Source organism: Genypterus blacodes, unplaced genomic scaffold, assembly GCF_046128005.1.
Source record: "Genypterus blacodes isolate CSIRO-AG114 ecotype Tasmania unplaced genomic scaffold, CSIRO-AGI_Gbla_v1 ptg000652l_1, whole genome shotgun sequence".
Lineage (NCBI taxonomy): Eukaryota > Metazoa > Chordata > Actinopteri > Ophidiiformes > Ophidiidae > Genypterus > Genypterus blacodes.
The window spans coordinates 1721-22500 of record NW_027467359.1 but is presented as its reverse complement, the minus strand read 5'-3'; the positions used below and the strand labels follow the sequence as shown (position 1 = coordinate 22500).

The 20780-nt window shown below is 51.2% G+C and overlaps 4 protein-coding genes across 4 annotated transcripts in view; 1 reads left to right on the top strand and 3 right to left on the bottom strand.

Annotated features, from left to right (window-relative positions):
- The window catches only part of LOC142990678 (GDP-Man:Man(3)GlcNAc(2)-PP-Dol alpha-1,2-mannosyltransferase-like), a 3350-nt gene extending 1285 nt beyond the window's left edge, over positions 1–2065 (bottom strand). Inside the window, exons 1-5 of the mRNA XM_076140531.1 lie at positions 1954–2065; positions 1438–1659; positions 1030–1232; positions 785–953; positions 1–299 (exon numbers count right to left, since the gene is read on the bottom strand). The exon at positions 1–299 is cut by the window's left edge and continues 342 nt beyond it. Of these exons, the coding sequence (XP_075996646.1) occupies positions 1–299; positions 785–953; positions 1030–1232; positions 1438–1659; positions 1954–2027 (967 nt within the window). The 5' untranslated portion in view covers positions 2028–2065. The remainder of the gene's footprint in view (positions 300–784; positions 954–1029; positions 1233–1437; positions 1660–1953) is intronic.
- A 2496-nt stretch (positions 2066–4561) lies between these two features.
- On the top strand, positions 4562–10643 carry lcp1 (lymphocyte cytosolic protein 1 (L-plastin)). Its single transcript, XM_076140529.1, has 16 exons — positions 4562–4712; positions 6205–6298; positions 6634–6782; positions 6919–7042; positions 7121–7253; positions 7502–7583; positions 7684–7849; positions 7942–8084; positions 8192–8287; positions 8388–8583; positions 8742–8820; positions 8968–9082; positions 9190–9323; positions 9788–9908; positions 10019–10143; positions 10296–10643. The coding sequence occupies exons 2-16, from the start codon at positions 6232–6234 to the stop codon at positions 10426–10428; spliced, it is 1863 nt and encodes a 620-aa protein (XP_075996644.1). The 5' UTR covers positions 4562–4712; positions 6205–6231; the 3' UTR covers positions 10429–10643.
- Positions 10644–11027: 384 nt separating this feature from the next.
- Positions 11028–15590, bottom strand: cnot11 (CCR4-NOT transcription complex, subunit 11). Its single transcript, XM_076140530.1, has 7 exons — positions 14912–15590; positions 13932–14096; positions 13308–13460; positions 12931–13133; positions 12225–12427; positions 11758–11854; positions 11028–11444 (listed from the first exon to the last, which is right to left on the bottom strand). The coding sequence occupies exons 1-7, from the start codon at positions 15228–15230 to the stop codon at positions 11247–11249; spliced, it is 1338 nt and encodes a 445-aa protein (XP_075996645.1). The 5' UTR covers positions 15231–15590; the 3' UTR covers positions 11028–11246.
- A 101-nt stretch (positions 15591–15691) lies between these two features.
- LOC142990680 (abl interactor 2-like) lies at positions 15692–20157 on the bottom strand. The gene is made up of 6 exons (XM_076140535.1): positions 19997–20157; positions 19112–19236; positions 17804–17968; positions 17586–17666; positions 17301–17474; positions 15692–17147 (listed from the first exon to the last, which is right to left on the bottom strand). The coding sequence occupies exons 1-6, from the start codon at positions 20155–20157 to the stop codon at positions 16972–16974; spliced, it is 882 nt and encodes a 293-aa protein (XP_075996650.1). The 3' UTR covers positions 15692–16971.
- Positions 20158–20780: the final 623 nt, after the last annotated feature.

Here is a 20780-nt window from a genome sequence, read left to right as displayed (position 1 = left end):
CTCCTTTCAGCTCCCGTCCCAGCTCCTCCCAGCCCTCCTCCGCGTCCTCCTGGTCCTCCTCGTCCTCCTCCAGAGCCACGTCCAAGAAGGCCCTGACGTCGCAGGGCGGGTAAACCACGCTGGTGCGGTTGGGCGAGCGCCACAGGGCCAGGATGTGACCCAGCGTCCAGCTGGAGTTCACCATGATGACATCACTGCAGGAGCCGGCCAGGCCGTACAGCAGAGAGAAGCCGCAGTAATACAGCACCTTCAGGCCGCTCAGCAGGGGGCTCCTGGACACCCAGTCTGAGTGGTTGAACCTGGAGAACACACCAGGAACGTGAAGTCTCTGTGTGTGTACGTGTGTGTACATGTGTGTATGTGTGTGTGTGAACATGTGTACATGTGTGTGTGTACGTCTGTGTACGTGTGTGTGAGTGTGAGTGAGTGTACATGTGTGTGTGTGTGTGTGTACGAGTGTGTGAGTGTGTACTTGTGTGTGTACATGTGTGTGTGTGTGTGTGTACGAGTGTGTGAGTGTGTACGTGTGTGTGTGTGTGTGTGTGTACGTGTGTGTGTGTGTACGTGTGTGTGTGTGTGTGTGTGTACATGTGTGTGTGTGTGTGTGTGTACGAGTGTGTGAGTGTGTACGTGTGTGTGTGTGTGTGTGTGTACACGAGTGTGTGTGTGTGTGTGTGTGTGTACATGTGTGTGTGTGTGTGTGTGTGTGTGTGTGTGTGTGTGTGTGTGTGTGTACGTGTGTGTGTGTGTGTGTACATGTGTGTGTGTGTGTGTGTGTGTTCACCTGGGGTTCCTCTCTCTAACCACAGACATCATGTCCGTACTGACAGTAGGATAGTGAACGTAGCTCGCCACCTTACAGCCGCCAAGGTAACGGAAGATGGGGAGGGTGAAGGCGTAACCCATGGAGTCCACATACAGGTCAGGGACCAGGGCCGTCAGGGCCTCCCAGCCTGTAACACACACACACACACGGTCTCAGTCTGCTGCCCTGTGCTCCTATCAGACCTTGTTCTCCTCCACACTGACCCAGGAACATGGACCCGGCGCTCTGGCCCAGCAGGGTGGCGTGTGGGTAAGACTCCGCCTCCACCAGCGTGCGGTGCCGCAGGAAGACGAAGGTCACGGGCCGAGGCAGCGTGATGTTGAAACGCTGCCGTGCGCCCTCCAGGATCTGATCCCCGCTCACTCCCTGGTCTCCAGTGTAAACACAGAAGGAGAAGGAGGGGAACCTGAGGGGGAGGAGCCACATGAGAGCCCAGGGAGGGGGAGGAGCCACATCAGAGCACAGCCAGGCTCAGATTTATTTAAGAGGGGGTGGAGCTTTAAGGTGAAGACTCAGAGTCTGTGTTTGTGACGGACGAGACAGTAAGACAGGCAACAACATGAAGACATGAACGACTGTTCAGACAGGCAGACAGACAGACAGACAGGTACCTGGTCATCAGGGCCCTCAGGGAGCACCAGAGGACTCGTTCCCCCCCTCCTCCTGCGTTGCAGTAGGGGTGGAAGAAGGCCACGGTGGGGCCCCGGTCCTGGCCCCGCTGCCTCCTCCTGCGGCCCTGCAGCCACACACGGAGCCCCAGCAGGAGGAGCAGCAGGAGCAGAGAGAGGAGCAGAGTGAGGTAGAAGCACGGGACCACCAGGGACCACAGCAACCTGAGGAAGAGGAAGAGAGGAGGAGGAGGAGGGCACAGCGATTCTGTCATCTGCTCCAAGTCATCTTATAAACAAACACACACACACAGGCACACAGGCACACGCGCACAGACACGCGCGCGCGCGTGCGCACACACACACAGCTTTGGTTCCGATTAAAGCGTCCATGTTGATGTTGGCTAGCAGGCTAACGCGCTAATTCGCTCTCCGTTCGCGTCGAATCCACGCGAGACTTCCGTTTCTTTCTTCAGCGTTGAATCCTTCGTGAGCAGCTGTATTGAGTGTGAGACTCACCTGATGAAGTCACACAGACACAGAGAGGAGTGATGCTGGTGAAGATGATGATGATGATGCTCCTGTTCTGCCATCTTGACACGCTGGAAGTCACCGAGCTGCTGCTGCGCTCTGATTGGTCCACACGATTGTTTACCAACGCGACCTGCTGCTGCGCTCTGATTGGTCCACACGTCTGTTTACTACTGCGTCATCGCCACGTGACTCCACAGTCCAACAGTTTACTGCTGAAGTTATGAAGTTCACTGTGTTTAATATCAACGTTTATTCTCTTGTCATGTTGCTCTTAATTCTCTAATCTGATAAAATACTAAAAATAGATAAATACATATAATAACCAGGGGTCAGGGGTCAGAGGAGCAGTTAAACACAAACCTTCAGAATCAGAATCACTTTATTTGCCAATTACGTTTGCACTTCAGAGGAATTTGCTGTGGTTCTGGGTGTGAACAGAAGACAACATATAAAACAACGTAAAACAACATGTACAAACAGCAGCTTGGTGAATACTTAAATTAAAAACACACTAAATTAAACTAAATTAAATAAGTGAACTAAATGAGTGCTGATGAATAAGGTGTTAAAAGACGTGCAGGGGATTATTGAAATAAATGAACTTAAGACTACTGTTAAATAAAGTCAATGTGCAGGGGTTTATTTATTATTATTATTTTTTTTTTTTCTCATTCATCATAGTACCTTACTTATTACTCTTCTACTCTAGCTCTAGTTTTGCTCTTAGCTGTTAGTTTAGGAAGGAAATGCGCTTACGATTTCTTGTGACCTGAAGTTCTTTTATCTACCTTTGTTGAACACACTTATTGTAAGTCGCTTTGGATAAAAGCGTCTGCTACATGACCCTAATGTAATGTAATGTAATTATGAGTCAGTGTCAGACCCGGGCCTTGTTGATGAGGCCCACTGCCGAGGGGAAGAAGCTGGATTTGTGGCGTGAGGTTTTGGTCCTGATGGACCTCAGCCTCCTGCCAGAGGGGAGGGTCAAAAACAGTTTGTGTCCAGGGTGGGAGGGGTCGGCCAGAATCTTGCCTGCCCGCTTCAGGGTCCGGGAGGCGTACAGGACCTGGAGGGACGGCAGGTTGCAGCCGATCAGCTTCTCGGCACAGCGGATGATACGCTGCAGCCTGCCCTTGTCCTTGGCGGTGGCTGCAGTGTACCAGACGGTGATGGAGGAGGTGAGGATGGACTCAATGGTGGCAGAGTAGAAGCGTACCATCATGTCTTTGGCAGGCTGAACTTCTTCAGCTGCCGCAGGAAGAACATCCTCTGCTGGGCTTTCTTGGTGAGGGAGCTGATGTTGAGCTCCCACTTGAGGTCCTGGGAGATGATGGCTCCCAGGAAACCAAAGGACTCCACAGTGTCAACTGGGGAGTCACACAGAGTGATGGGGGAGGGCGGGGCTGCGTTCAGTCGGAAATCCACGACCATCTCCTTTGTTTTCAGAGCATTAAGCTCCAGATTGTTACATCTGCACCAGTTCACCAGACGGTCAGTCTCCTGCCTGTAGGCAGACTCGTCCCCAAGTGCTGCTTAGCTGCACCACACCTGTACAGATGTAAACCTTCACCGCTCAGACTCCTCCTGCTTCAGCAGAGCCCACTGCAACGCCATAGCAACCATCAACCCCCCACACACATGTCTGTCTTCCTGTCTCACTCTCCCTGCCCCTCCTCCCTCCTCCTCCTGTTTGTCTGTCTGTCTGCCCTACAGTTTGATTCTTTCTGATTGGCTGCCAAAGTGAAGTGGGCGCGGCTCATTCTTCATATCTCATGACTGGCAGGTGGGAGGCAGTGGCTCAGTGGTTAGTGCTTCTGCTTTGGAACCGGAGGGTCGCCGGTTTGAGCCCCTGCTGAGGTGCCCCTGAGCAAGGCACCGAACCCTAAATTGCTCCCCCCTCTGCGAAGGGTGGTAGTGCAATGTAATGTAAGTCGCTTTGGATAAAAGCGTCTGCCAAATGATCGTAATGTAATGTGGCCATGTGACCACAGGGGGGCGCTGTAACAACCATACTTACATTCAGTCAATAAAATCAAACCTGGCAGAACCTGGCAGAACCTGGCAGAATCAAATAATGATCCGGGTCTAATCAATAACCTGATCAATACCATCACTGAGTAACCTGTCTCTCTTACCCACCTGTCTGTCTCTTTAGATGAAGAAGAAGCTTTTATTGTACAACAAAGTTTGTTATCTGTGTAAAAGCAAGAACACACTGTCTGACTCTCTATCAGTCTGTCTGTCTGTTTGTCTGTCTGTCTCTCTCCCTATCTATCGATGGGGATCGATCTATCTATCTATCTATCTATCTATCTATCTATCTATCTATCTATCTATCTCCCTAGCCCCTGTGTGGTTCTCTAACCACCTGTCTGTCTCTCTCTGTGCCCTGATGTCCGTCCAGAGGACAGACAGAATCCTTTGTCTCTCGTCTCATTCTGATAAAGTGACTCGGTGACCTGACAGTGACTCAGCGTGTCAAACATGTCTCTAAAATCACGGCCTGGCGCCCTGAGAGCCCGTCTCACCCCACGTCACCTTGACAGCGGCGTGCAGGCAGCTTGCATTGCCATATAAAGACAAACGTTTGATTCCTGTTTCTGAAAGTGTCACTTCCTTCCTCGTAGATTTGAATAGATGCACTGCTGCTCAGCGAGGAACCCAGAAGAAGAGAGGGAGACGGACAGAGACGCTCGAGCCTTCACACCCAGAGATCACAGCCTCCTCACCGCCGCTCTGCTCAGGTAATCAAACGCCACATCAGACACCTGAAGGCAACACGCAGGGACGAGAACCAGAGGGAGTTTGATTAGTTTTAACGTGTGTGTGTGTGAAGGAAAGAGGAACAGGCAAAGGGTGTGTTTGTGTGTGTGTGTGTGTGTGTGTGTGTGTGCGTCTGTGTGTACGTGTGCGCGCGTGTGTGCGTGTGCGCGTCTTCGTGTACGTGTGCGCGTGCGTGCGCGTTTATTGAAGCCTCTCAGGAATCAATAACCAACAAGAGGATGATTGAGTGTTTCATCACCCTGGCTGTTACTCAGGTTTGAGCCATGAGGCCGGGGGGGAGGAGTCACAGCAGCAGCAGAGCCGGAGAGGAAGTTTGTGGTTTGCGTCCCTCAAACTGCAGAAACCCGTGAGTGCATGAAGCTCTGCTGCGCCTGCTGACACGCCCACAAACCTTTATCTGAGGTCTGATCAGAAGAGTGTGTGATGTTGATGTATTTATACACACTGCTGTACATGTTACATACGTGTCACCTTTCCCGTGACCTTTGACACAAACCTTCAGTCAGATTATGGTGTTAAGGTCTTAAGCTCTCGTGTAACAGAACCTTTACACACACACACACACCCACACACTTTTGGTCTCTACCAACTCCTGACTAGAGATATTTGGGTCTCCCTGAGAGAGACGAGTGACTGAGCTCACACACATCCTCTCAAACGTCTCGGTGCAGGTTTCACTCATCCTCAGGTTTGGATCTGTGAGCTGCTCTATGTTGGAGGTTCCGGCCCCCTGCTGTGTGATGGAGGCCAAGCTGTCTTTGGCTCAGATCAGTTATGAGGCTCAGCAGCCATGTGCACATGTGTGTGAGTCACCCCAGACCGTCATCATGTGACCAGGACTCCTTTTCCCTCATCTGAAGCTTTTTCAGAGACACTGAGCGTTAAAAGACAAAGATTAGATCAAACAAAGTGATATGATACAGGGTGCAAACATACAGAGGCATTCTGGGTAATAGCCTAAGTAGCTGTGTTAAATGAAGGAACATTGCTCACGTTGCCATGGTTTCGTGTGACGTCTGAAAATAAAAGGAAGCAACCAAAGCTGAAGGAAGAAGACGTGAACCTGTGGAGGACAGAAACACGCTGGGATGAGAACAAACACCCATCTTATCACTTCAAAGGATGGAAATTAAACAAACATTCCAATTTGTTACCGTCAGTACAACAAAATATTTGAGACAAACAAAATATGAAGGCAAAGTGTGATGATGTGAAGGAAGTGAAGTAAACGGCTGAGTCTGACAGCCTGTCTGGGTTTGAGTCAGCCGGTGTCCAACTACAGGTTATTCTGCTGGACTTTAGATCTGTAAAGTGCTGACAAACAAAGAAACGCTTCTTAGTGAGGCAGGAAGCGGAGCAGAAGCAGGAAGTGGTTGGCAGGCAGAAGTGAGATGAAACGTGTTCCCCCTCTTCTGCTCTGCTGATCCACGCAGACATTTTGTTCTCTTTCAGGTTCCACTGCTGCTTCCACTCACCACAATGGCTTCCAGCACACAGATCTCCCAGGAGGAAGCGGAGGAGCTCAGAGAAGCTTTCAACAAAATCGGTGAGCGACAATCGGCAGAAGACCTGAACGTCATTGTGACTTCAGACACTTGCACCACCTTTACATGTGTAGTGTGTGACAGCCTTAACTGTCTGTCTGTCTGACTGTCTGTCTGTCTGTCTGTCTGTCTGTCTGTCTGTCTGTCTGTCTGTCTGTCTGTCTGCATGTTGAGGTAAACCCAAGCAGTCTGGAGGTTCTTGTTCTCCTCTGCAGTAATCAGGCATTCAGTCTCTTTCTCATCAGGAATCTGCCAGAAAAACGATAGGTAAAGGAAATGTCACCCCCAGTCTTTGACCTCTGACCTCTGACCTCTCTCCTTTTGCGTCTTTTGGCAGACCTGGACAACAATGGCTTCATCAGCAAAGACGAGCTGACGGAGCTCTTCAGGGCGGCTAACCTGCCTCTGCCTGGATACAGAGTCAGAGAGATCGTCCAGGAGCTCACCGCGACCAGCGACAAGCTCACCTTTGACCAGTTCACTACGGTGAGTTCAGAGGTCAAACTCTCTAACCCTAATCATGTTGACTCGCTTCCTCTGAGCCCCCTGCTGGCAAAATTAGAAGAGGGCCTCTTCCTCTTCCCTTTCCTTGAGTTTCTCTGACTGAGAACCTCTGTTTCAGCTCGTCCACGGGCTGAAGAGCACTGAGGTGGCCAAGACCTTCAGGAAAGCCATCAACAAGAAGGAGGGAATCTGTAACGTGGCAGGAACCTCGGAGCAGACAGGAACTCAGCACTCCTACTCAGGTCTCACACACACACACACGCTCACGTAGATGTTGGTGTAGATGAACGAGGATCACGTGACTTGTGTTCCATCCACAGAGGAGGAGAAGGTGGCTTTTGTGAACTGGGTCAACAAAGCGCTGGAGAAGGATGGCGACTGTAAACACCTTCTGCCCATGGATCCTAACAACAACGACCTGTTCACTGCAGTGGGAGACGGAATCGTTCTCTGGTACTTTGGTCACATTCTTTGAAGGCACCAGCCCACAAGTTTGCCGTCAGAGCTCCTGATGTTCCCCTCATAAAGCTTCATAGATGTGGGTTTCAAAGGGGATGAGCTCATGGGGAACAGGGAATCAGCGTCTGGTGGCCTGAACAGAACCTGAGTGTGGCTCTGATGAACTCTATTATGTTCTGATTAGATTGAATTCACATTTCTAGATTTGTGTCGACCCTGTTTTCCTTTCTTCTGCCTGTTAGTAAGATGATCAACCTGTCCGTCCCCGACACCATCGACGAGAGAACCATCAACAAGAAGAAGCTCACACCCTTCACCATCCAGGTGAGACACAAAGGGACTCCTGTGAAACATTGATGGTGATGATGATCATCAGCAGTTGTGGCTCACATCCTGGTCTCTGCTGGGCTCTGTGGTCTAACAGGAGAACCTGAACTTGGCTCTGAACTCCGCTTCGGCCATCGGCTGCCATGTAGTGAACATCGGAGCTGAGGACCTGAAGGAAGGCAGGCAGCACCTGGTGCTCGGCCTGCTGTGGCAGGTCATCAAGATCGGCCTGTTCGCCGACATCGAGCTGAGCAGGAATGAAGGTGTGTGACGTGTTCGCTGTCCCATCAGATCAAAGCTTTCAATGTATATTTATATACCACTGCATGGTGTGTGTGTGTGTGTGTGTGTGTAGCTCTGATGGCTCTGCTGCGTGATGGAGAGAGCCTGGAGGATCTGATGAAGCTTTCTCCTGAGGAGCTGCTGCTGCGCTGGGCAAACTACCACCTGGAGGAGGCTGGAAGCCCCAAGATCAACAACTTCAGCTCTGACATCAAGGTGGGCACACACACACACACACACACACACACACACACAGTACCCTAACCTCTGATTACATGAGAAACCTCTGCCATAATAACATCAAACTGTTTCTGTACCTCCAGGATTCAAAGGCCTACTACAACCTACTGAATCAGGTGGCACCCAAGGGGGACGAGGAGGGAGTCCCCCCCATTGCTATCGACATGTCAGGACTCAGAGTAAGAGACTTCAGGGGGCGGTGGGCTGACGGGGGGACAGCACCCATAGATCTGCTCTGATAGAAGCTCTGCTCTGTTCTCATCTGTTTCTCCTCTGCAGGAGAAAGAGGACCTGAGCCGGGCCGAGTGCATGCTGGACCAGGCTGACCGGCTCGGATGCAGACAGTTTGTCATGGCAACAGATGTTGTCCGCGGCAACCCAAAGCTCAACCTGGCTTTTGTTGCCAACCTGTTCAATAAGTATCCAGCCCTGAAGAAACCAGAGAATCAGGACATCGACTGGAGCTCTATTGAAGGTGAACGTTAGAAAATATACACAAGGTCCTCCAGCTGAGAGCTTCTGTGGGTGTGGCCTGTATATGACACACACACACACACACACACACACACACACACACACACACACATCTTTATGCTTTATGTCTGACCAAAGTCCTGATGTTTCTCCCTCCAGGTGAAACGAGGGAGGAGAGAACTTTTAGGAACTGGATGAACTCACTTGGGGTCAACCCTCGTGTCAATCACCTTTATGTGTGAGTAAGAGACGGCTGCAGACGTTCACACACGCACCTTCATTTCATGGCTTTGTTCACCTCATCAAGGTCCTCACAAACATCCTTAATGTTTGTGTGTGTGTGTGTGTGTGTGTGTGTGTGTGTGTGTGTGTGTGTGTGTTACAGGGACATTGATGATGCCATGGTGATCTTCCAGTTGTATGAGAAGATTAAGGTGCCAGTGAACTGGGACAAAGTCAACAAGCCTCCATACTCCAAACTGGGTGGCAACATGAAGAAGGTATGAAAGGCTGAGCTAAGCTAAGCTAAGCTAGGATGACACAGCATCTTGTTCTGGTTTCTTTACTTTGCCACACTACCATAACACCTGTGGTGGGTTTGTTCCAGCTGGAGAACTGCAACTACGCAGTGGAGCTGGGCAAGAAGGAAGCCAAGTTCTCTCTGGTCGGCATCGCAGGTCAGGACCTGAACGCAGGGAATCGGACCCTCACCCTGGCCCTGCTCTGGCAGCTCATGAGGAGGTAAAGCTGCAAACTGGCTTCATTTCCTGTCAATGTTCATTTGAAACAAGGTGATGAGCAAAGACATTGCGCGTGACAACACGGCATGCTAACGCCCTCTAATGGTCAACATGAGCAGGACAGGGACAGAGACACCAGCAACAGGACTGTTCTGAGGCTGTAAACCTCCGATGAACCCCTGGATAACATCAGGTTGTAATAAGGAGGTTTAGAGCCTGGTAAAGCTGCCAGGTTGAGTGGATTGTGAACATGTGTAGCTCATGTTTCTAATCTGTGTTGTTGCTCTTACATACGCTGTAGAGACAGGAAGTATCTGTTGCATCTGCGTTGCCGTGGAGACCAGAAAGAAGAAGATTACAGCAGTTCAGCTGCGGCGACGGCTAAAAGTGCAAAGAGACAAGGTGCTGCTGGACGTCTGTCACCTGTCCACTCGGCCTCATGTCTCCTCTGCTGTCTGCCCACAGATACACCCTGAGCATCCTGGAGGACCTGGGGGACGGGCAGAAGGTGACGGATGACACCATCGTGACCTGGGTCAACGACATGCTCAGGCAGGCCGGCAAGCCCACCATCGCCAGTTTCAAGGTCAGAGGTGCTTCAGACTCACCCCTCCACCTGAGGGGGCCTCAGAAGACGCAGGTGGTCTACGGATCACATTTAGGAGACCTCAACTCTGTGTGTGTGTGTGTGTGTAGGATGGGTCGATCAACAGCAGCATGCCGGTTCTGGACCTGATTGACGCCATACAGCCCGGGTCGATCCGTTACGACCTGCTGAAGACAGAAGACCTGACTGAGGAGGAGAAACTCAACAATGCTAAGTACGGCTCCATCCATCCTGAATAGACCAAGACACACACACACACACACAAAACTCAACCATGCATGCTACCATTTCCTGTTTATTTGACAAATCAAGTGTTGAATTCTGAACCCTGCTCCTCTTCCTCCTCTTCATCACTGTGTTTGCCAGATATGCCATCTCCATGGCGAGGAAGATAGGCGCCCGGGTCTACGCGCTGCCCGAGGACCTGGTGGAGGTCAAACCCAAGATGGTGATGACGGTGTTTGCCTGCCTCATGGCCCGCGGGATGAAGAGAGCCTAACAGCTGCAGCTCTGCCCTGAGGTGACCTGCAGGACCCTGCACTATCCAGCAGGGGAGCAGGAAGCAGTGTGTGACAACCGCTAATCAAAGGACCAAATAAGCCAGCCACACACACACACACACACTACAGGGAGGCAGAGGAAACATTTTATAAAGAACCTTGAGATGTGTGTCTGATTGTAAATGTGTGCAGTGCTAATAAAGGGAGGACTGGAGGAGGTGTTGCAGTGTGTTACTGTAGCTGCAGTGTGTTACTGTAGCTGCACTGTCTGATGGTTGATTGCTCCTCTGGCCTCACTGCTGACCCCTGAAGGTTCATCTGCAGCCTGCTGAAGGTTCAGAGCCACCATGACGGTTTGTTCACTCACCTGTAGTACAAACAACCTGGACTCAAACCCTTACCTGGTTTCTTTCTGCCACCACCATGGCAACTCCAGACTTCCTGCTGCTGCTTCACAATAAAAGCTTCCTACCACCTGGAGACCATCAGATGTTCTGCTAAGTCCTGCTGGATGAGACTGAGATTGACTTGGTTTTAAATATGAAGAGGAGGCTCTCATCACACCGTTAAACAGTGCCAACACAATAAGAGAGGGGAGTCGCTTCAACAGTTTAATCAACCTTCAAAAGTATCAAATTCCAAAATAAGAGCAGACTGTTGAAAAACAAAACAAAAAAGTCGTTCAGATCCACAGGCATGAATCCAGAGTGCAGTCTGAACTGCATGTGCAGGTCAAAGGTCAGTTTAGTTCAGTCTTTGCTCCTGTGGTGAGCCTTTGCTAGTGAGGGGGAGGAGGGGCGAGCCTTCGTCTGCCGGGTCATTTGATGGGTTTGGCCTCGGTGGGAGTTTCTCCGGTGTCCAGCGTCTTGAGGAGGCGGAAGAGTCCGGCGGCCTCTCGGATGCGGCTGAACTCGATGCAGAAGGCCTGGACCTCGATGAAGAGGTCCTGCACGTTGATGATCTTGTTTCGGATCAGAGACTGGAGGAAGACGCAGACCAGACGGACCAGACGATTCTGAGACAGAGGGCGACACATAAGGGGCACATGTTCAGACGTTGCCTTGGTTACCTGCTCTACCTGAGCTTCGTGTTCTCGTCTTCTTCTGCAGGCGTCCTCAGATTCTTACATTCAGCATCATGTGTCAGGATGTGAACAGCAATGAATTATAATCACAGGACGCCACAATCATTAACTCTTTACCATCTGAGCAACGCCTTTCAAAAACAAAACTCCACCACATTTCCCGCTCTGTCGGTTTACGCTTCACGTCTAAGATGCTCCGCCTGCCTCTGCGGCCCTGGGATGAATGAATACGGCTCAGGTGTACCTGCATGTATTTGTCTTTGATCTGCTCACAGGTGGAGATGCAGTTGGAGATGTAGAGGTGGATGAACTCTGGAGGAAGATCCACAGCTGTGGTCAACCTGGAGGACAAACATCAGGAAGAGATCTTTAGCTCTGGACAAACACCTGGGGACAACACAACCACAGGGACACAAAGAGGGAGGGGCCAGCAGGTTCTGCTCACAACCCAATCCAAGGCAGACAAGTCAAGTTACATCACAAGTCTGAGAAATTTAAAGTCAACCCGGTACTGAGGTTGTGATCAATGATTAAGGGGACTTCCAGGAGCTCTGAAATAGGGACCGTAACCCTGACTGTCCAGCCAGTGGCTCTGTAGCATTGGGGGGAGGATACTGTCCTCAGAGAGAGAAGATGAAGCAGTTCCTCCGTTTATCACCTGTGCTGCTCACGAGGGGTTAAGCTGCAGGACAGGGAGAAGAGCGCCCTCACCTGTTGACGACCTCCATGGAGTGAAGGGACATGTCCATGTTCACCAGCACAGAGAAGTACTCAGTGATCTGGCTGCTCTGCATCAGCTTCAGCAGCATCTCGATGGCCACCAGAGGGTTGTTCTCCACCAGGTCAGGCAGCTTGGCGGGCGACAGGCCGATGTGGTAAACCAGCTTAGGGTCTTTCTCCAGCTCGGCCAGCAGCTGAGGGGCCAGAGGGGGAGACAGAGGGGGAGACAGAGGGGGGTTACACACGCTCTACACTCAGGGCTACGTGTCCACACACACACACACACACACACACACACACGTGCGTGATGGAGGCGTCCTCAGATCCATTCAGTCAGCACGGAGGCTCAGGATGTGAACAGCAATGAGGCTCATCACAGGACACAGGAACATGTGGAGGCTGAACCTGACTGATGAGTAACCACCCGCTCTGACTACTCTGCTCTGTTCAGTCGCTCTCTTCTGCCCCCTGTTCTTCTTCTCTGTATATTTGATGTGCACATGTAAACCGCAGCATGTTTATGGCCTGCTGCTCTTCAGTAAACACACACAAACTCACACTTTCAGTTCAAAGACAAATAAACCATGTGTGACCTCTCACCTACTAAACAACAGTGATGTCATGTAAGCTAAGGACAGCTATGATGTCATTATGATCATAATTCTTGGGGACGGGTTCCATTTGGACCCGCACTGACCTGGGACTGCTGCTGAGCCGACAGAGGGCTCTTGAAGGCCTTGGCCATGATGCGTTTGATCTCCAGGCCCGTGCTGTTCTTCACACACATGGAGCGGTCCCACTGGATGCCGTGGTCCGGCTCGGTGGGGTTCAGCCACGCCAGCTCGTCCTCGCACACGTGCAGAGGGGGCGGGGGCCGGATGAACTCCGGACGGAAGTGACCTGAGGGTGGAGCAGAAGGAGGGCTTAGGTGGAGATGTTGGTCCTCACAGCTCTCATCAGAGACCAGATGATCCAGGTGTCCTCATATTCAAAGCATCATCACAGTGTGTCAGGATGTGAACAGCAATGAGATATAATCACAGGACACACACACACACACACACACACACTTACTCTCCAGAGCAGGACACGGCCCCGTCACCAGAGACTCTGTGATCTGATTGGCCACTGAGCTGTCGAAGCCTGAGTTGGAGGAGTCTGGGTCGGGGTCGTTCAGGATGCTGGGGAAGCTGGCTTTGCTCTGTGTGGGAAGCTCCGACTGTCGCTCTGCAACACAAACACAACCATGATGAACACACACAGTGACACACACATGTATGACCTCTACAATGACACACACACTCTGCTAGTTAATGATTCACCCTCAGAATGATTTAGTGATGTAGTGATGCAGTGAGTTTACTGAGCTCTGTCAGTGTGTAGATGTTCTTCTTCTCTACTGGACCCTGATGGATCCATGTGGTTCTTTCCTCTACAGCACAAAGAGAGAAGCTCTGCCCTCCACAATAAAAGCTCAGCGTCTCTCCTGGCTTCACTCAGTGAGCTGTGTGATGATGTAACGAAGCTAACCCCTCCTCCCCTCTCACATGTGCTCAGAGCTTCGACCTACAGAGTGAAGCACTTTCAAAAAGAAAAGAGACAGTCCGTTATAACCGGACCATGACCAGATAGATCATGCTGATTGGTCTTGGCTGAGGTGTGGGTGTGTGACAGTGTGTTTATGTGGTATATAGTGACCTGCCAGTGCCAGCTGGAGGCCGCTGATGTCGATGGCCTGCGGCATGTTGCCCACGTCCATGCAGGACACCTGTCTGGGCGTCTTCTTGAAGAGATCTCTGGGCGGCGCCAGCATCAGCTGGGACAGGAAGAACTTCTCAGGCTGCGTGATGGGCGGCAGGAAGCCTGCAGACAGACAGGGACATCCAGAGTCAGACAGACAGCTCTGAGCTCCAGAGTCCTGAGCTCCAGACAGAGAGACGGCTCACACTGTACAGGCCTGACATCATGGCTGCATCTGTGTTAGTCTGATGACATCATAGTGTGTGTGTGTGTGTGTGTGTGTGTGTGTGTGTGTGTGTGTGTGTGTGTGTGTGTGTGTGTGAATACGGGCTCCATTCCTCCAATCGCCTCCAAACCTGCCTGAATCCCCGTCCAGACGTCTGTCACTCACAGGGTGGAGCTCAGTTGACCACGCAATGATGTCACAGTTGCTAATGACATCATTGATGATGTCACAGTTCTACTTTAAAGGAACACACGGGTGAGCGTCTGTGCAGCCAAACACAAGGCCCTGCTGAGGAAGAGCAGCCACGGAGTTCAGGTAGCTATGACATCCGTTAACACTACCGTCAGGATGGCTCACAAAAGGTCAGGGGTCAAGAGGATGAGTGAGCTAGCGTCGGCCTTTACTTGGGTTTCAGTGAGTAAACTATGGTGCAGATCTTACTTTAATAACTGAGGACGGTCATTAGTTTGATAAACTACAGGTGGAACTCCACAGAGTCAAAGTGTGTGTGTGTGTGTGTGTGTGTGTGTGTGTGTGTGTGTAAGTAAGTAACTCCTCTGACCCGGGGATCACCTAGGGAAAAAACCCTGTGCTGCCGGATCAGGGGCCTGTAGGAATCACAGAGCCGGTACCGATGAGCTCCAGGCGGGTATGAGTCGGTAATCGTCGGGCCATGCGGCGCGCACACACACACACACACACGCACACGTACCGGACAGCGGCCTCTCCTGCTCCTCTCCTGCCGGCGCGGGGTTCAGCAAGTGGGCGAACACGGCGGCGAACGGGTTCGCAGCCAGCGGCTCGGTCCGGTACATCTCCCACAGCAGGTAGAGGGCGGTGAGCCGCTGCGGGGAGCTGGGCAGCAGGTCCGGCTGCTGCAGGAGCATCACCAGCACCGAACCCACCCGGAAGTGCTCCGCTTTCCCGAAGTAATGGTGGAAGGCGGTGGAGAGGCTCTCGAAGCTGTTGGTGCAGGCCTCATCCGATATGATGCTCAGCAGGTTGGACAGTTCCTTGGGCGCCAGGGTCATTATTCTCCGGTCAGCGGGGCCGGGTCGGGCCGCACACACACGCGGGATGCGCCGCGGCCTCTCACTTCATGTTGGAGCGCAGAAACGCGTGAAAGTCCCGGAGCGCTCAGTTAGCAAGCATGTAGCTTAGCTTAGCTTAGCCGCTGCTAGCCCGGGGTTCCGTCCAGATCAAAGCTCAAAGCTCAAAGCCGCGGGACTCCGACGAGCTTACGAGCACCGAACTCACACACATACACACGCACACCGAGAACATCAACTCCGCCACATCTTTAAACCTGTGTAAGCGCTGAGCGCCACCTGCAGCAACTCCTTTAACGACGGTGCTGAGGAAACTACTTCCGGTGGCTCTTCGGCCAGGTGCATTGTGGGAAGTATGGTTTTGAAGGAGCCGCGTTGCAGACCGGAAGCGGAACATAGAGCCAGAGAGCGGAACAGCGTTTCGGCCTACCTACCGAGTGAAAACTTTACAGGTTTGTGTTGAGGTCAGACCGCAGCAGGAAGTGAGAGACGCCCTAACGCAGTAACCATGAGGAGGAAGCTCCTAAAGACACTCTGAAGCTCGGTCTGAGGAGGAAACCTTAATCAAACTGTAGGAGCATGAGATGATAGGTGAGCACTCTGTCTGTACAAGGATAAAAACTTTATTAACAATAACAATAATCAACAACAACACTACACCAAGAGAACACCAAGAGACCAGAGTGGTTTTAGTTCACATCATAGGCTGGGAGGCATCATGAAATATCAACACACACTCATGCACACACACACACAAGCATTTACACCACAACACATCAAATATGGCACCAGATATCCATCTGCATGTGAGGATCAGCTCAGGGGTCAAAGGTCAACCACCACCAAACAACATCAGGCATCTGATTGGAGAAAGGAAGTGTGAAGCAAGAAAAGGCGCCGAGGAAATGGCAGCGGCGTTAAATCAAAGTGTGTAAACTCAGCATGCAGGAGGAAGGAGACGCAGTGAACTTTGAACTCAGCGTCTGAACGCTCCAGCAGGCGGTTTGGTTGATGTCTCCCTGTGACGCAGCAGAGTGGCTTCACATGAATCACAGATTACAACTGGAGCGTCTTTCATTTGTTACTAAGCGTACAGGAGAGAAGTATTGTTTACGTTACTATAAGGTGTTCTGGACGTTTGGGGATAAAGACGGGGGCGCTAGGCAACACCTTATCTCCAGAAGAGGAAGAGGTCCAGTTCTTGCGACTCCTTCATCGAGGCGGGACTACGGGCAGCGCTGGAATGTGGCTACCCAGCTAGCAACGCTGGCTAGCTTACAATATTACGCGGGCCTCAGGCTTTAACGCAGCTTAAGTTAGTGTACGACACAGATAATAACATTTAGGGTCAGAGTTAGTTTGTCTCTATTGTGATTAAGGCAAAAATGTGTGCAGACAGAATTATGAGCACTAGGGTTTGTTGATTATTCTTCATCTGAACATGAGGGAGAGGATGAGGGTCAGGCTCCTCTTGGTGGGGGGTGTTTGCAGGGCCCAGATGAGGTCCAACTGACAGCTGACAGCGTGGAGACCTGGAGACCTGTCGGCTAACACGCAGAAACCCTGACTCAAGTGGTTGCCTGGTTAGAGTCTGGCAAATAGTCAATCTATTTGTAAAGCTCTGAATCAGCTCAAATATGTTCCACTCTTTGTGTTTTTAAACTCAGAGTGGAACAAAGTGGAACATAAAGAGTGGAACATAAAGAGTGAAGCGTCTGGGTGCTCAGTCGGCGTAGTGCATGATGGACTCCACGTAGTTTCCCGGGAAGAGGCCGGCGGTGGCGCTCATCACGCCCTCAAACCATCCGTCCTCGTTCTTCTTGACCACGTAGATGATGGCTCCCTCATGGAACGACAGCTCGTCCTCCTTGTCGGCCATGTAGTCGTAGATGGCAACCACTAGGGGGCGACAAACAGCAGATTAGTATTACCGATATCTAATCAATACACTTACAACCAGACACAACACAACGTTTTCATTGAAGGCCTATGAGCAGTGAGCCTTCATCAGAGTCTTCATCATGTCAGTGTGTGTGTGTGTGAGGGGGGCACCTTTCTCCATGTAGCTCCTAGGGGCCCAGGGGGGGTCTTCCTCTGCGTAGGGATCACTGTACTCCACCACTGTGGAGTCTTCATCATGCCTGTCCTCCAGCGGCTGTGGAGCAGGCTGAGCCTCCTCAGGCCCTGATTGGCTCTCAGTGTTTGAGGGAGGGGCCGGGTCGGAGACTAGAATAGAGGGGGTGGGGGGGGAGAGAGAGTTACTAAACAAGTAATTACATCTCATCTATCAGAATAAACAACACACACACGAACACACGCACACACACTTCGTCTTACTTGTGTCTTGAACTCGAGCAACAAAGCCCATCAAAGGAAGCTGGGGGGTGAACTGGAGGGGGGAGGGGGACAGAGGGGAGGCTGCATACACACACACACACACAGTTTATAATGACATTAAAATGAAGTTTCTAAAGGTTTACATTTTTGAGTAAAAGCAATACAAGTACTGTGTGTGTACTGTGTGTGTACTGTGTGTGCTGTGTGTATTCTGGCACCTGGGCTGGGACTGCAGCTGGATCCACCGTTGACCTGGTTCTGAGTAACGATTGGCTGACTGGTCACTGAGGGGGGGCGGCGGTAGGGCAGCGACCCCCCCACCTGTGCAGCCTGCTGACGGGGCTGAGGACGATTCATGCTGTAGAACTGAGGGACCATGGAACCTACCACACACACACACACACACCTGGTCAGTTTACAAATTAATTAATAATCACTTCATCAATGTCTGTTATGCATTTAGGTTCATAACAGACATTTGAGACAGCAGATTTATTACAGAATAAAGTTTTAAAGTGAAAACATACAGACTGAAGCAAAGCATGAAGGAGTGAAAGCATGAAGGAGTGAAAGCATGAAGGAGTGAAAGGATCAAGGAGTGAAAGCATGAAGGAGTGAAAGCATGAAGGAGTGAAAGGATCAAGGAGTGAAAGGATCAAGGAGTGAAAGGAACAAGGAGTGAAAGGATCAAGGAGTGAAAGCATGAAGGAGTGAAAGCATGAAGGAGTGAAAGCATGAAGGAGTGAAAGCATGAAGGAGTGAAAGCATGAAGGAGTGAAAGCATGAAGGAGTGAAAGGATCAAGGAGTGAATGAACATTTATGGATGTGATGAAAAACTAAACCCTAGAAAGATGTTTGATCCATACAGCCGAATGTAAACATGTAACTTCCTGTGAAACATAGTATGAAGGAGGGAGGCAGACAGAGGTGAAGAAGAGGAAGAGAACTGAGGAAGAGGAGGAACCTGAAGAAGAGACTCACCTTTGTCAGGGGAGGAAGAAGAGAGGAAAGGAAGGTGAGGAGCAGGAGGAAGGACAGGAGACGACTCCCCAGGTGAAACAAGCGGTTGGACCTCGGGTGAGCGGGGGGCGGGGTTAGACGGCGGGGATGTGCTGGGGGCGGAGTTTGTTTGAGGAGGTGAGTGGCCGTGTTGTGCGGGTGAGTTAGGTGGGAAAGGCGTGTTTGGTTGTGTTAAGGTTGTGGTTGAAGAGGAGGAGGAGGAGGAGAATGAGGAAGGAGATGGGGAGGAGTTAGGAGCAGTGGAGGAGGAGCTAGCCGGTCCAGCAGTGGGAGAAACTTCAGAGAAGAAAGGAAAGGAGGGAAGGAGAGAAGGACAAAAAGGAAATACAAGACACAGCAAATTCAGAAATATATGAAGACTAAAAACTTTTTTTTAAGAAAAACCTCCAAAAGTGAGTTTATTTATAAACTCTTTAATCCAACGAGACAGAAAGAGATGGAAGAGAGGGAGGATGTGAGCGTGTAACGTGTAATATGTATGTGCACGTGTGTGTGTGTGTGTTACCTGGGAAGTTGGTGGGGGGGGAGGGCGTCAGCACGGCGATGGGAACACCCACACAGCCACTCCCACTGTTCTCCCTGCTGCTGCTCCGACTGCTGCTGCTGGGGTGACTGCCTCCACTGCTGCCACTGTACACACACACACGCACACGCACAGCGGGATCATTGATCATCGATAGGCCACGCCCCCATGTCCCACATGCTGATCTCATGCTACGTTCAGCAGCTGAGTCAACTACTGGCCAACTTAGCAGGAAGTGAACTTCATTGGCGGTCACCATAGCAACTGTAAACAAAGCTTACAAAGCAAAAGAAAGTTCAAGTTTAGGAAGGATATAGGACCCTGCAAAACAAATTATGACCAACAACCGGGAAGAAAGAGGCAGACAGGCAGGCAGGCAGACAGACAAGTCAGAGACAGACAGACAAGACAGACAGACACAGGCAGACAGGCAGACAGGGACATTACAGCTGAGCAGAGTGTGCCTGACACAGAGCCCAGAGGGACGCCTGCACCTCATGATGCCTTCACTGTCTGACTGTGATTAAGGAAAAACAACTATTGAGAGTTTCTATTCAGCGTATTTGACTTGTGGATGTTTGGACCAGCAGGTGAGATGACATCACTTGGACCAGCAGGTGAGATGACATCACAGGAATGAAGGAGCAGGGGGAGAGAGGACGACCCGTCGACACATTCATCTGTCTGAGCAGCTTCAACCAATGAGGGAGATCATTTGTGTAATCGACCAAATGTTAGCATTGATCAGTGTCCCTGGTGTTTGTGTGTCAGACCGGACAGAGGAATGTGGAGAGCGACATGTAATATGTTAAACATCCAGCTGCGGCGCCGGCGGCCACGTTCAGGCGTCGCCCCCCCCCCAGCTACCTGTACGTTCGGGGTCTGTGGTTGAGGGTGGCGGTGCGGCCCGGACTGGGCAGCTGTCCCGCAGCCGCGCCGGGTCTGGTCGGGCTGGTGACGTAGTCGTTGGGCACCACAGGGGGGCGCACCGGCTCCAGTGTCCTGTAGGGGGAGTTCTTCCTGTACATGCAAAGGTGAGGGCGGGAATGAGGTTAGCTCGGTCGGCGTGCAGCGCCTCCAGCGTCCTGCAGGGGGCCAAGGTGCAGTGACTGAAGCTAAACAGTTATGATGCAGTTATTACACATTAATATTAAGACGGTGAGGAGGTGATAACATGAAGGACGTCCTTTTGGTGGTGAGATCAGAAAGAACTAGATTTTGTTTACTGGTTGACTGACATTACACGACCATGACCCCGACTGTGTCCACAAACACAAATCACTACTGTTCTGTTCAGCGTCACACACAGGCCAGCAGCTGATGGATGCATGGATGAGGACACTGAGCTCCTCTGCTCGCTTCATCACCACTTCATTCAGTCTGAGGGAGCACTGGAGCAGTTCAGTCAAAACAGCCACAGGATGGCGCTGCAGCTCTAACATGCCGCTCTTTTACTGCCATGAATAAAACTTAACGTGACACATGATAGAGTGTAAACACGTCAGCTTCTTAATGTCACAGTGCAACATCATGTGACACAGATCTGGAGATAAGGTTCAGGAGCTTCTGGGTTCTCCTCTGGACGCTGTTGGCTCACACACGTTAAAGATCAGAGTGTGTTATAGAGATGAAGGTGTCCTCCAGCTGTGTG